General features: G+C 41.7%; 1 protein-coding gene across 1 annotated transcript in view; it reads left to right on the forward strand.

The window, feature by feature from the left end:
* Positions 1-13212, forward strand: part of mapk8ip3 (mitogen-activated protein kinase 8 interacting protein 3) — a 46842-nt gene that overhangs the window by 29223 nt on the left and 4407 nt on the right. The window contains exons 18-28 of the mRNA XM_010768013.1: positions 6716-6871; positions 7051-7216; positions 7761-7961; positions 8672-8855; positions 9413-9532; positions 9735-9815; positions 9902-9969; positions 10398-10546; positions 11130-11301; positions 11411-11524; positions 12279-12317. Coding sequence (XP_010766315.1) covers positions 6716-6871; positions 7051-7216; positions 7761-7961; positions 8672-8855; positions 9413-9532; positions 9735-9815; positions 9902-9969; positions 10398-10546; positions 11130-11301; positions 11411-11524; positions 12279-12317 — 1450 coding nt within the window. The remainder of the gene's footprint in view (positions 1-6715; positions 6872-7050; positions 7217-7760; positions 7962-8671; positions 8856-9412; positions 9533-9734; positions 9816-9901; positions 9970-10397; positions 10547-11129; positions 11302-11410; positions 11525-12278; positions 12318-13212) is intronic.

The raw sequence follows: 13212 nt of genomic DNA on the forward strand, positions 1-13212 counted from the left end.
TGCGACAAAGGACGTCTACTACGCAAAAAGGCCGGCCCCCGCCCAGCTACCCCAAGTTGTCCAATTGTGTAGGAAACCCTTATTCGGAGTGTAAAATTGGTACAACAACAACATTACTGTGGTTTTTCGAGACTTCTTCATAGTTTTAAGGAGTATAAGGTTTTTTCATATTTGAGTTATTGTTTTAGTGGTTTAACTAGTTTCGCTATATTTGAGGATATACCACTTTAACGACCGTTACTACCAGGTAGAACTTTTTACCAACGGTAAAAATTATTTACCGGGGTTTCTCTTACATGTACCGGTACAACCACGCAACTTAGGTGAAAACTTTCTGACAATGTCGATAGACGTCGTGGTCCATCGTCAAAATAGATTGTCCATCATACTCAACCTCAATCTTTTTGATAGCTCAAATCGCCAATTTTCCGGGGACACAATAATGTGTTACAGCACAGGCGTGACTTCTAGTCCTCGGTGTTTATGACACTTATGTTTATTTCGTAACTGACTTATAACGAAAAGAGGCAAAAAAAGGGGTTTTACGGTTTTACTTTACACTAAAAATTTTATTTACTTAACCCTTCAACAGACCGAAGGAAGGTAACCGACTTCGCCTTCACTCCCAAGATGTAGTGTCACACCCTGACGTCCGAGGACAGACCTCGATTAAGTGATAGGTACTCTTTGTCGGTGTATTGACTGAGACTATCTCCTCGTCACCTCGCCATAGGTGTGTGTGTGTGTGGTGTGTGTGTGTCGTGTGTGTGTGTGTGTGTGTGTGTGCTGTGTGGTGTGTGTGTGTGTGTGTGTGTGTGTGTGTGTGTTGTGTGTGTGTGTGTGTGTGTGTGTGTGTGTGTGTTGTGTTGTGTGTGTCTGTGTGTGTGTGTGTGTGTGTGTGTGTGTGTGGTGTGAAAGGACCATATTGACTTCGGACGTCGGTGAGCCTCACACTATAGGACGCTGTGTTCCATAGTGGATGTCGGAGAGAGAGGTGACGGACAGAGACTATTTGGAACACACATAACGATCATTAGTTCGTGAGACCTACATCATCTGTCTAACGGTTACAAAAAGGCAGTCCACGAACTGGTATAATAGATATGACAAACTACCTCGTTATGTGTGTTAGTTACCTACCGCTGTGTGTGTACGTCAGCGGCTAGTGGTTTGACAGACGACGTTCTCAAGTAGGTATGTAAGCAGACGTGAAAGAAAAGCTAATAAGACCAGAAAATATATACACTGTAAACCCAATCTTACTTCAACGTTCTCTATTGTTGATTTTCCTTAAACTTATTTGTGAACTTAACTCATGTAAAACAAAACCGATAGAGACGTTTGGTGTAAGTCTATTGATAAACCGCGAATGATGTAGGTACACTCAAGGTAGACCCTGTCACAAAACCAACGAGGACAAGACATACATAGGAAAGTACACGTGTTGCGGGTATAAACAGTTCAATTTTGCTAAAACCACAGAAAGCGTTTAAAAACGGAGTTTTTCCGCTGTGTGACAATGAGAATCGATGTTAGAGTAACGAAATAGGTAACAGTGCACCAGCAGAAAGTTTGTCTTCCACCCAAACTAGTGTCGGTACGTCCAGGTTTGTACAGCATTAGGAACCCGTTTATGACTTGGGACTCACGAGGGCTACCGGTTACCACATCACTTAGCGACATACTACAATCTGGACTTCATTCCATGAAGTACCCAAAAACTCTTAATCAAAAGTAAAAGGCTGAAAAACAAACCTTTACAAGAAAGGAGGAACACAGACAGACTAAGATGCAGACACAGAACGGAAGGAAGCAAGTGCAAAGGGAGGACACGACTAAGATCAAAACACGAGGTACAGACAAGTAGCAGTAAGTACAGGGACGATGCGACAGGTGTGCCGAAGAGTAACCGTAAAGCACAATGGTCTGTGCTAAAAAATGAGATAACCTAAGCACAAGTGGTTGTGCTAAAAGGAAAAGAAGAAACGTGTCTCGCTAAAATTTTTCGTTGATATAAAGATAACCATCAGAGTGCGTCACCGCCTCTGATCCCCTATTATAAAAGTCACCGTCCCATGTAACTGGAAGAAACTCAGCTAACTGATGATGTGAACCATTATTGGCAAAAAAAAACACAAGACTAACGCTGAGCCTCTATATCTGCCCTGAGCGAAAAAATCTTAATGCCGTTATTACAGAACTCCGATCGATATACTTATTGGATCTGCACAAGCAAGCTTAGCTAACATTCTGAGATTCCACATATTATAGAAATATAAGGATCATCACTGAACGATCAGAACTCGTGACAGGGGAAGCAAATACAGACGACACACAACGTAGCTTTAGGTAACAAAACACGGAGATATGCTCACCTGAGCTGTTATTCTGATCAAAAGTCGTGTTCAATGGCATTAAAACGAGAAACGCGGCTGAAGGTTAATCCATAGGTTAATCCAATGTGTCTGTGACTTTGAAAAAAATATTGATAATCCATAATTCCATTTTTATGCAAAAATCGGAGAATACAAATTAGCTGCTAAAGGTAGCCACCAGAGGTTAGCGCAGCTTCCGGTTTTTCTACGCGTCACTCTCACTCCTTATTTGGTAACCTGTATGTGGAACCTTCCCTTGATTCCATTGACTCTGATGATTAAAAAGAGATGTCAATCATCAAAATCGACCAAGGGGGGCCAGAGATAGGTCAAACACACCCAAATGACCCCAGAAGTGTTTTTTTTTGCTAAATCTGCCTGAAACCTGAAAAACAGGCTCAGGGCTTAACAGGTTAAAATATGTTGTGATGTAAGACTGTTGATCACACGTTACAGGAGCACAATAGACAAGATCAATTACTATTCTAAATCAAATTCATTAAATATAATACAAACAAAAAATAATTAAAAAATATAAATTATAGCAATATTAAGGCCATATATCTTAACCTTGAGCAGAGAGTAATAAAGGGCACTGGGCTCGACCATAATTTGGATTTCTCTGTCATGTTCAGGAAACAAGTATGATGTAGAACCTGAGAAAGATAGGACTCTCTCCAGCCAACCTCCACCTGAATGCTCTTCTCTTTGGAGACCGATAAAGATGGGAAAAAGCCGAGAGTCAGACAGGAGAAAGTGGGCCAGGGAGGTAATTGAAGTAAAAGGTAAACCTCCACACTCAATCAAAAAATGAATGTGTGAAAGCCCTGAGGATCCCAGATCGATGAAATATAACAGTATAAATGCGTTCACGGGGGGGCTTTGTCCTTTCATAACTTGAAATGATTTAGCTGACACTTAATTCAGCTCCTTCCCTGGTCTCTGTGGCAGGGTAGGTCCATGGGACAGGAGGAGAGGGGGCTCTTAGTGAGGCTCTGCACCAAAACTGACTTGAGAACAATGTTTACGTTTGTTTAATCTACTCATCAGATGCGCCTTATCATCAAATGTATAATTAGTTTTCTTATATTCATTCATTTAAATTTCATGTATAGTTTTTTGATATATATCATAGTCTGTGGTATGAAATATTTCTAGCTTGGCAGATTTGGAGACAGCAGCAGGGTTAGGGATGTTTTTGCTTTGCACACAGCTGACTTCGTATTAGCATCAATGCTAAGTTAACATTGAAATTCCTTTTTAATTGCTAGTGCAGTTAGCATCGCCAATATTTTAAAGTTTTCACACAACATTATTAACGGTTTTAAACAAGTGTTGCAGGTAGGTAAATAAATAGAAGATGGAAGAAGAACAAAATAAATAGATGCCCTCTGGGTTCAGCAGGGAAAGATGGATGAACAGAAGAAAAACAACTGTTACTCTCCATAGTCTTTGCTAGACCAATGAAACTACGGCCTTTGTAGACAAACAATGACAAACAGGCAACACCCTCTTAAAGGGGCGCCTTGGTCTGCTCACATTTTGTAACTCATGTTGACAAGGCAAAGTCCTACAGTATGACAGTGTTCAAAAAGCATTCTACCATTCACAATGTTTGAGGTAATCTGAGCAGTGCTTTGAAACAGACTGTTTTGCATACTTTGACTTGGACTTGTTGTTATCTGTATATGTGTCTTGCCAATGTATACTATTAGTTGTGCTGCGTGCTGGTCAAATGGTCTTACTGTTAATGAAGCACCAGAATGACTGTTTAAGTGATTCATTGTTAAAGCACAAATGAATTATCACTACTATTACATGATTAACTGTGCAGCTGTGCTAATGTAGCATTTGTCAGCCACAACAATATTGGAGTCTAATAAATGAGGGGAATTATTTGTCAGGGCTGGTAGCCAGGCTCAGTATGGTTCACTTTCTGGCAGGGAATAATTTCTGTCACTGTTCTGAGCTGAGTATCCAAACACACTGGCAGGGTGTACAGCTCACACACACTCTGACAGGTTGTAAAGTCCTTCGCTCTCCTTTCTCTCTCCCTCCTGTCTCTCTCCTCAGCTGCCCTTACTCACATCTCATCTTAATCATTTCTTATGATCTTTATCATTAGCCCTCCATTGTTTTCAAACCTTTGTGTATAGAGATGAATAGATAGCTGTTGACGTTAAGTTAGGTCAATTAAAAGTATTATAAAGTGGTTTTATTATCATGACTAAGTTTTAACATGGGATGTTGATCATATGTGAGGCCAGAGAAAATGTGATCAAAATGTAAAATCCAGATTTGTTCAGGTTTTTACAGGCAGATACTATATCAAACTAATCCCTAAGTTTTCATCTTATTTCAACTGAAGGTATATTAAAAAAAGTTTGAAATCAGATTCTTCTTCACTTAATAAAAGGGATAGCTTCAGGGCAAAAACCACAAGACAGGCTAATTTCAGTTTGCCATTTTTTTTTTACAAATTTGCCAACATTTAAATCTTCACTGTTGGACCAAGCTGCCAGGCCAGCATTGAGTGGCTCTCCTCCTGGGCCTTACTAGTTTGTAGCGACAGTTAGAATTAATTCTAGGCTAACCAAGGCTGAGTGATTAGTAAAATATGCATTAATACAAATAAAGAATGCTAACGAGGTAAGATAAGATAAACTGGTTGTGGCCATATTCGTTTTTGATTGTTGAAATGTAGACAGTTATGTTTCATACTGTATGGGTGAGAGATGTATCCATAGATTTAGTCTCTTAATTTTGCTCTCAAAGTTCACTAGATTGATGCATCTAACTTTACAATTTTACAAATGTTCTTCCCAGGGGAGCATGCCCCCGGACCCCCCTAAGGGAGGTGAGGTCCACCCCCTACTTAAAACAAGTTCACATGGCTAGGATACTAAATCCATTTGCACCTATAGTAATATCCATATTTCATATTGTGTCTTCTTTGGATACTCTATTGATACATATATATTTTCAAATGTACAATTGTCGAGCTGGCCTAAGCTCTAGTCTAGATCCAAGCAACGCCCCTGGTGCAGTGCATTGCATTATGTTGATCTCATATAATTTAAATATCCATATTCATGTGGCAACACAATACAAACAGATACATCTCAAATAGTTACCATGATACGTGTAATATCAGTCATACTCTTTCTGCCTGTTTGGGTGTCTGTATTTCTGGGTTCATGTATGTTTGCACCAGTCAAAGTAGAACAACAGATAATCGTTCACTCTACTGGCTTCAGCATCAGCAAAAGTCCCAAACAACATCCAGCAGCCCCAAGCCAACTGGTGTCAGATAAACAGGCGGTCTTAGTGAATTCACAGTGCCATCTATAATACATACAGCACATTACACATGAAGAGGAACACAAAGTGCTGCTGTGTGCGGCACTGGAGGGCTTCAAAATGAGTTATGCTAAAACAATGCAGTCTGTTTCAGCGGGGGGGTTTTCCTCACCATCTCCTGCGGTTCATCTGCTACTGAAAACCAAGTGAAAATCCTATTGGGAAAGAAGTAAACTGCCATTAAACTGGAACTAAAACCACTTGAATTAGGGGAGAAATTGTCTAAAAAGCAGGAATTCTGTCACCAGCTATGAATCCAAATGAAGTTAGTCCAGTTAACTACAGTCAGCACACATTCAGGGCCCAATCAACAAGCTACTATTATTCATGATTCCTCCTCGGGCAATGTTGTGAATCGAGTGGCATGTGTTCGTCGTCCATAACATACGCCTGCCCATACCATAACCCCACCACCACCATGGGCCACTCGATTCACAACATTACCCTAACCCTAACCCTAACCCTAATCCTAACCCTCACACCAGATACTGACTGGTTTTCGGACCCCCCCAGACCCCCCCAATAAAGCAAAAATGCACGTTTCAGAGTGGCCTTTTATTGTGGCCAGCCTAAGGCACACCTGTGCAATAATCATGCTGTCTAATCAGTATCTTGATATGCCACACCTGTGAGGTGGGATGGATTATCTCGGCAAAGGAGAAGTGCTCACTATCACAGATTTTTTCAGATTTGTGAACAATATTTGAGAGAAATGGTTATTTTGTGTATGTAGAAAATGTTTTAGATCTTTGAGTTCATCTCATGAAAAATGGGAGCAAAAACAAAAGTGTTGAATTTATATTTTTGTTCAGTGTATTGGTGACACTAAGTCACAATGAGGCTTCATTAGAACCACGCAGTCTTTGCTCCTGAATACAAATAATAAAAACGGCACCGCGCAAGTCATCCAAGGGTCAGGTGGAACTTTATTCTCTGACTATTTACACGTTTTTCAAATATGTGTGTGTGTGTGTTTGTAGTTGTGGTGTGCAGCAGGTGTGGACCTGACGGGATGGAGGGCCAGCTGCCAGGAGTCGGAGTTAGCCAAAGCTCCGTCGGGGGGCAGCGACCCTCTGCATGCTGAGGAGAACGGAGGAGGCAGGAAGAGCAGCCACACCTCCCCAGAGAAGAGGATGGTAGAGTAACACCTGTCATATTACTTGAGTAAAGTCAAAGCTGGTATTGTATCTTCCGTCATAAATGTGGAAGAATCATATTAACAGCCTGCATGGAGTTGAAACTATTCAGATATATCTAGGACAAACAGTTTTTGTGATTGTGGTAAACCCTGTTCTCTTCCCCCTCCCCTGCCCAGTCGAAGGAGCTGCAGGAGACGGACACCATGAGCAGCAGAGTGTGGATCCTCACCAGCACCCACTCTGCCAGCAAGGTGGTGATCATCGACGCCAACCAGCCCGGCTCGCTGGTCGATCAGTTCAACGTCTGCAACGCCCACGTGCTCTGCATCTCCAGCGTGCCAGGTGAGGCGGAGAGCTCTACAGGGACATTTGCTGAAATGTGGGCTATCTTGCTTACATAACACGTTTTCTTTTTGAATAATGCAAAGAAAGCATGCACCGTAGACACTAAGGTGCTCATTTCACTGCACTTAACTATCTGCATCAGTAGATGTTACATTCACCAAAAGGTAGGTACGCTTTCATCTGGGTGATATTAGTAAAAAAAATTAAAAACCGTTATAGTTGCAATTTTATACATCTGGAATGTTAAACAGTGAGGCCTTTTGTATTTTTAATTGAGTTGTTACTGAAATGTTGTCTTTTTTTAGAGTCTGAAAAACACAAAGTGCAAACAGACATCTCTTATTTACTGCTAGTCATCAGATTGTGAATCAACAGTTGAGTGTGAGTGTCATCGGATTTGTATCATTGATTCAGAAAAGTGTTTTTACCTGCGCCTTCTTTTTTTCTGCCGAAGAATACCCCTGAATATGTACTGCAAATACTTTGTTGTTGTGTTTACAGAGAGAAAGTGTGTGTTAATGTGTGTGTTTGTTGTGTCCAGCTGCCAGTGAGAACGACTACCCCCCCGGAGAGATCGTGTTGGACCCCGGTGACGGGGGGGTCGGGGGAGCGGGCGATGACTCGGGCAGCGTGGAGGGCATGCTGGCCGGCATCACGCTGGTCGGCTGCGCCACCAACTGCAGCGTTGCCCGTAGCAACTGCTCCTCACGCACTGACACGCCCATCATGGACAAAGGACAAGGTGGGCTCAAAGCTCCTGCACGTTATCATCATCATCTCAGAGAGGTGTTAAGACCACCGGTTTGTGTATTATTTATACTAGGGCTGCACAGTTTTTTACATTATTGCAATGTGCAATATCCAAATCGCAGTAAACGCAATATTTGTTAATAGCTGTATATTTGAGATTATATCAATCTGGGGTTATTAAGAAGTCCTTGTTTGGTACAGATCCTTATTTTTATATCTATTTTTATAATTATGTGAATGATGTTCCCAAAAATTTGATTTCCTCAAATACCAAACTCTCAAATGGCATTTCCCGGGAAAACAAAATATTAATCCTCTTATCAAAAGATTTAAAGAATGCCTGAGAGATCATTTATCTACTGTTTCGTAACTGTTTTTTCCGTATATTTTTCTTTTCATTTTTTTAAAAATGTCTGTTATTTTAGTATTTGTTTGCCATCATTATTGAATTGTATATTGGTCTTGTGTTTTCTATAAAATTCAAATTTTTAACAATAAGCCCAGTGGGTTTTCTGCCTCTTCCTGCACTGATTATCATTCGTTATCTGTTATGTTTTGTGTATTTTTTAATTGTGCAAAACAATAAAATACAAATATATAACGCAAGTCATATCACAATAGCAATATTAGTACAAATATTAACAATTAGTAATTTGTTCTAAACTGCGCTGCTCTAATTTCAACAACCTTGTACTTCCCCAGCCCCCACCGCCCCCCAAATGAATGGTAAGATCCACCCCGCCCAGTCGGCTGAGGAGGCGACGGAGGCCACCGAGGTCCCCGAGTCCACGGCGAGCCACGGAGAGCTTAGGTCGGGACCCCCGGGACCCTTCACTGAGCACGTCTTCACCGACCCCCCGCCCCGCCTCTCAGACGCCTCGGACAGGTGGGAGCCAGAGCCTGGGACTCAGGAGGGTCCGGGGTCCGATCCCTGACCTCTGAGTCAACATGTTGAAGTTTGGTTAAGATGCTGAACCCCACATTGCTACAGATTGCATGGCTAATGGTTTGTGTGAATGTTAGTCACTCCTGTTAAGAAAGGTAGCGTCTGTCTCTATATATAATATGTGTGTGAATGGGTGAATTGACATATTGTTAAAGTGCCTTTGAGTGGTTGCAAAAACTAGAAAAAAGTTATTTACAAATGCATTTCATTTACCATCACATAAAGACAACCATCAGGAATGTCATAAACAAATGTTTATAGCGTGAAACATAAAACCCTATAACCTTTCCAACATTGGACTACACTACCCAAAGAGCAAAACAAATATATTTGACTTACCACCAGCATTAAAACATTATATTTATAATTTGTTGTTATGTTCAACTCAATGACAATGTATACTTTAAGCTACAGTGATTGTTTCTTCTAAACATAAAGAAGACATTTACAGAAGTGAAATGGTGATGGTGAAGTTTGTATTTCGTGTTTTCCCACAGGAGCTCAGGTCAATCCAAAGAGGAATCTTCCCAGCCTTCAGAGTCTGAAGACGGGGTTGAGGACACCAGGAACTACACCAGCGTGGCCCCCACCATGTGGCTCGGGGCCCAGAACGGCTGGTAAGTCGCTCCGCAGAAGTACTCCTAACTTCTGCTGAAGCCACACAAAAATATAACACATATCCAAAAAGGCAGACGCTGGATAGGAACGTTCTTTCTGCTTCTTTCCCCAAAAGAACCAGAAAGAGTGCTTTATACATACTCTTGTCTCTTGAACTCTGTATGCAGTTTGGTTTTGCTCTTGCCTCTGTTCTCCTTCAAGGCTCTACGTCCACTCAGCGGTCGGAAACTGGAAGAAGTGCCTCCACTCCATCAAACTCAAAGACTCTGTGCTCAGCCTGGTGTAAGTGCTCTTGGTTAAACTGTAGTTTAAAAGTCTTTCTGGGATGTTCTGTCACTGCAGCAGTCTCATCTCTTTTCTAATTGCAGACATGTGAAAGGTCGTGTGCTGGTCGCCCTCGCTGACGGGACCCTCGCCATATTCCACAGATCAGAGGGTATTTGGGGTTTTAAATATATTTTTTAAAGCAGAGTACATACACAATGAAGTTTTAGGTGGTTTTGTGGAACAAGAAAAACACAATTCAGGATGAAAAATCCGGAAGTCATGGGTCACATGGATTAACAGGAACACAGAGTAGAGCTGAAACCTTAATCAAGTAATTGCAAGCGATGTTATACGTACATTTTATAGACCAAACAAGGTCGTAACAAATCCAGAAAATAAAAGTTAGTTGCCGCACTAAAACAGGTGAAGGTCAACTTCAGTATAACATTCAACTGTTTCTGAAAAGCTTCTATCAAGGCTTTATCCCAGTCCTGATGATAAAACACTAACTGTTTCAGTAAGTCCTGGACAAATGTAAGAAGAAAGTGTTAATAAACAATAGATTAGTTGTTAATGCAGGTTTGGTTTTGTCCCCAGATGGCCAGTGGGATCTGTCGAACTACCACCTGATGGACCTGGGTCGGCCTCATCACTCCATCCGCTGCATGGCTGTGGTCCACGATAAGGTTTGGTGCGGATACAAGAACAAGATCCACGTCATCCAGCCCAAGAGCATGCAGATCGAGGTGAGGAATAAATCCACGTGAGATTATTGTTTGGGGGCAGGTTTCCGAATATCATAGGTTTACCCGCCAGCTCCTATTATAAGTCATTCAGATCGTAAAGGACAAAACAATCCTAATTTTAACTAAAATGTTTGATCATACAGCAATCAGGCTACATCATAAAATCATTGAATGAATGCATTTAACATATGAGACTTTCAATCAAAAGCTGGCTCCATTTTTGTAGTTTTTAACCATATTTGAGCCATTTTCTCCTATTTTCATGGTTTTTACTAGAGATATTGCTGCTGTATCATGTGTGTCAAAGATGTTCAACACTAGTTTATATTGTGCAGGAAATCATTTAATAATTGTTCTGGGGGGGTCATAAAGAAGTATTAGTGGTATAAACTGAAATTCAAAGGGTTGAAAGGACTCAATATTCTTGTTAATATGATCACGAAGGAGGTCAAATTCAGTAAAATAACATAAATATCATCCTATGGAACATCAGAGCATATTACATATTACAAGTGCTGCACAGTGGTTAAGTGTAATAATACTGTTTTATTGAATTGATCCACTCCTCTCTCTCACTCTGTAGAAGTCCTTCGACGCCCACCCTCGCAGGGAGAGTCAGGTGCGGCAGCTGGCCTGGATCGGAGACGGTGTTTGGGTCTCGATCCGCCTCGACTCCACGCTGCGTCTCTACCACGCACACACGCACCAACACCTGCAGGACGTGGACATCGAGCCGTACGTCAGCAAGATGCTGGGTGAGATTATGATGGCAGACTTTTCTGATAAATGTGAATTATTCTGGGGTTATTTTCTCACTGACAGGCCGCATTTATGTTCTCCACTGACTCTGGTTTTGATTCACAGGTACTGGCAAACTGGGCTTCTCTTTTGTCCGCATCACGGCACTTCTGATTGGTGGAAATCGTCTCTGGGTAGGAACTGGAAACGGCGTGATCATCTCCATCCCACTGACGGAGAGTGAGTTTCATTTTTTCAGTTTACAACACGGGACTCAAACCATCTGTCATCAGCTTTGATTTCATTTAAAGTCCAAACAGTGAGAGCAGTGCCTGTCTAACGACTAAAAAGGACACATGGTCACCTTTATTCTGTCAGCAAAACCTGCAACATCTCAATCCCTATTTTAAAAAGTTCTTTAGGGAGTGATCAGCAGTAAATCCAATCCTAATCCTCTTTAAATCGTAATCTTTCGTTAAAAGTCTTTGGGGCGTAAGTTACTTCTGCTAAGGAGGAACATGTTTAGATGTGTTAGTCTGTCTGGATGTTACTTAGCAGAATATCTCAAATACTTTTTTTGTTTTTAAAAAGACTGGGGGAGAAATCTGAATCCAGCAGCCACCATGATGTCACTTTACATTTCAGCTTCAATACTCCAAACATGATTTCTTCCGGACTTTTTGTTCTAGATTCCTTAGTTTGAGACAAATAGGCCATGACTTTGCACATTTCTTTGCTATTTAGACATTTTTTGATTATCTTAAATTCAGCTAATGGAGAGACTCAAACCCAAACAGAGGGTCTTATTCCTCACAGATCTATTCTCTTCTTTAGCATACTCCCCCTGCTTCTTGGTCTCCCTCTTTACACCTTCTTTTTCCCGCCTCCCCTCAAGGGTTCCCCCTCGTTCACAAACAAACTTTGGTCATAACTATTACTACTGTCCTCTTTCTCCTCCTCCTCCTCCTTCCTCCTCTTCCTCCGCCTCCTGTAGCGGTGGTCCTTCACCGGGGACAGCTCCTTGGTTTGAGGGGTAAGTGGGAGCGCTCCCCCCCCCCCTGCTGTTATCATCTACCTTCTCTTGCCCAGTCAAACCCTCATGCCCCCTGAAACATTGAGACGTGTGCAGACTATGGCTTCCCGTGTCTTTATGCCACATTTAAGGGGGGATATTTAAAGTGGAGTTGCATGAGATTACGCTCTATAATCAGTGTGTTGCTGCAGTAGCTGACGAAAGTTAAGCAATGTACTGCTGTAGGCTTGGTATCAGCAAACCCTGACCGTTATATCGACATCAAATGGAAATCTGCCTTTGCCACAAGCATATAAGAAAGCACAACATACACACAATACACAACAATTATGCACCTTAAAGTCTAAAAGTTACTCAGTGGTAGTCATAAAACAGACTAAGTGGATTGTTCTTCATGTTGGCCATTATCCCCACAGAACAGGATACTCAGTCATATTAACAATAAAGAGAAATATATATTATGGTGTGTGTGTGTGTGTGTGTGTGTGTGTGTGTGTGTGTGTGTGTGTGTGTGTGGGTTAGGCATGTGTTGGTTATGGTTAAGGTTAGGATAAGTCCTCCAGGAAATGCCTGTAAGTCAATGTAATGTCCCCTGAAGTGGTGTGTGTGTGTGTGTGTGTGTGTGTGTGTGTGTGTGTGTGTGTGTGTGTGTGTGTGTGTGTGTGTGTGTGTGTGTGTGTGTGTGTGTGTGTGTGTGTGTGGCCTAGCATTACTATACTTGTGGGGACCTGGCTAAATCTGTTTACACAGTCACGTGTGGGGACTCGCTTCCCTTATGGGGACAAATTGGAGGTCCCCATGAGGAGAATCATTCATTTTAGGGTGAAGACTTGGTTAGGTTTAGGATTAGGTTAAGGGTAAGGTGAAGGGTAAGGGTTAGGGTTAGGCATGTGTT

The sequence above is a fragment of the Notothenia coriiceps genome, unplaced genomic scaffold (genome assembly GCF_000735185.1).
Source record: "Notothenia coriiceps isolate Sejong01 unplaced genomic scaffold, NC01 NC01_scaffold00004988, whole genome shotgun sequence".
Taxonomy (NCBI): Eukaryota; Metazoa; Chordata; class Actinopteri; order Perciformes; family Nototheniidae; genus Notothenia; species Notothenia coriiceps.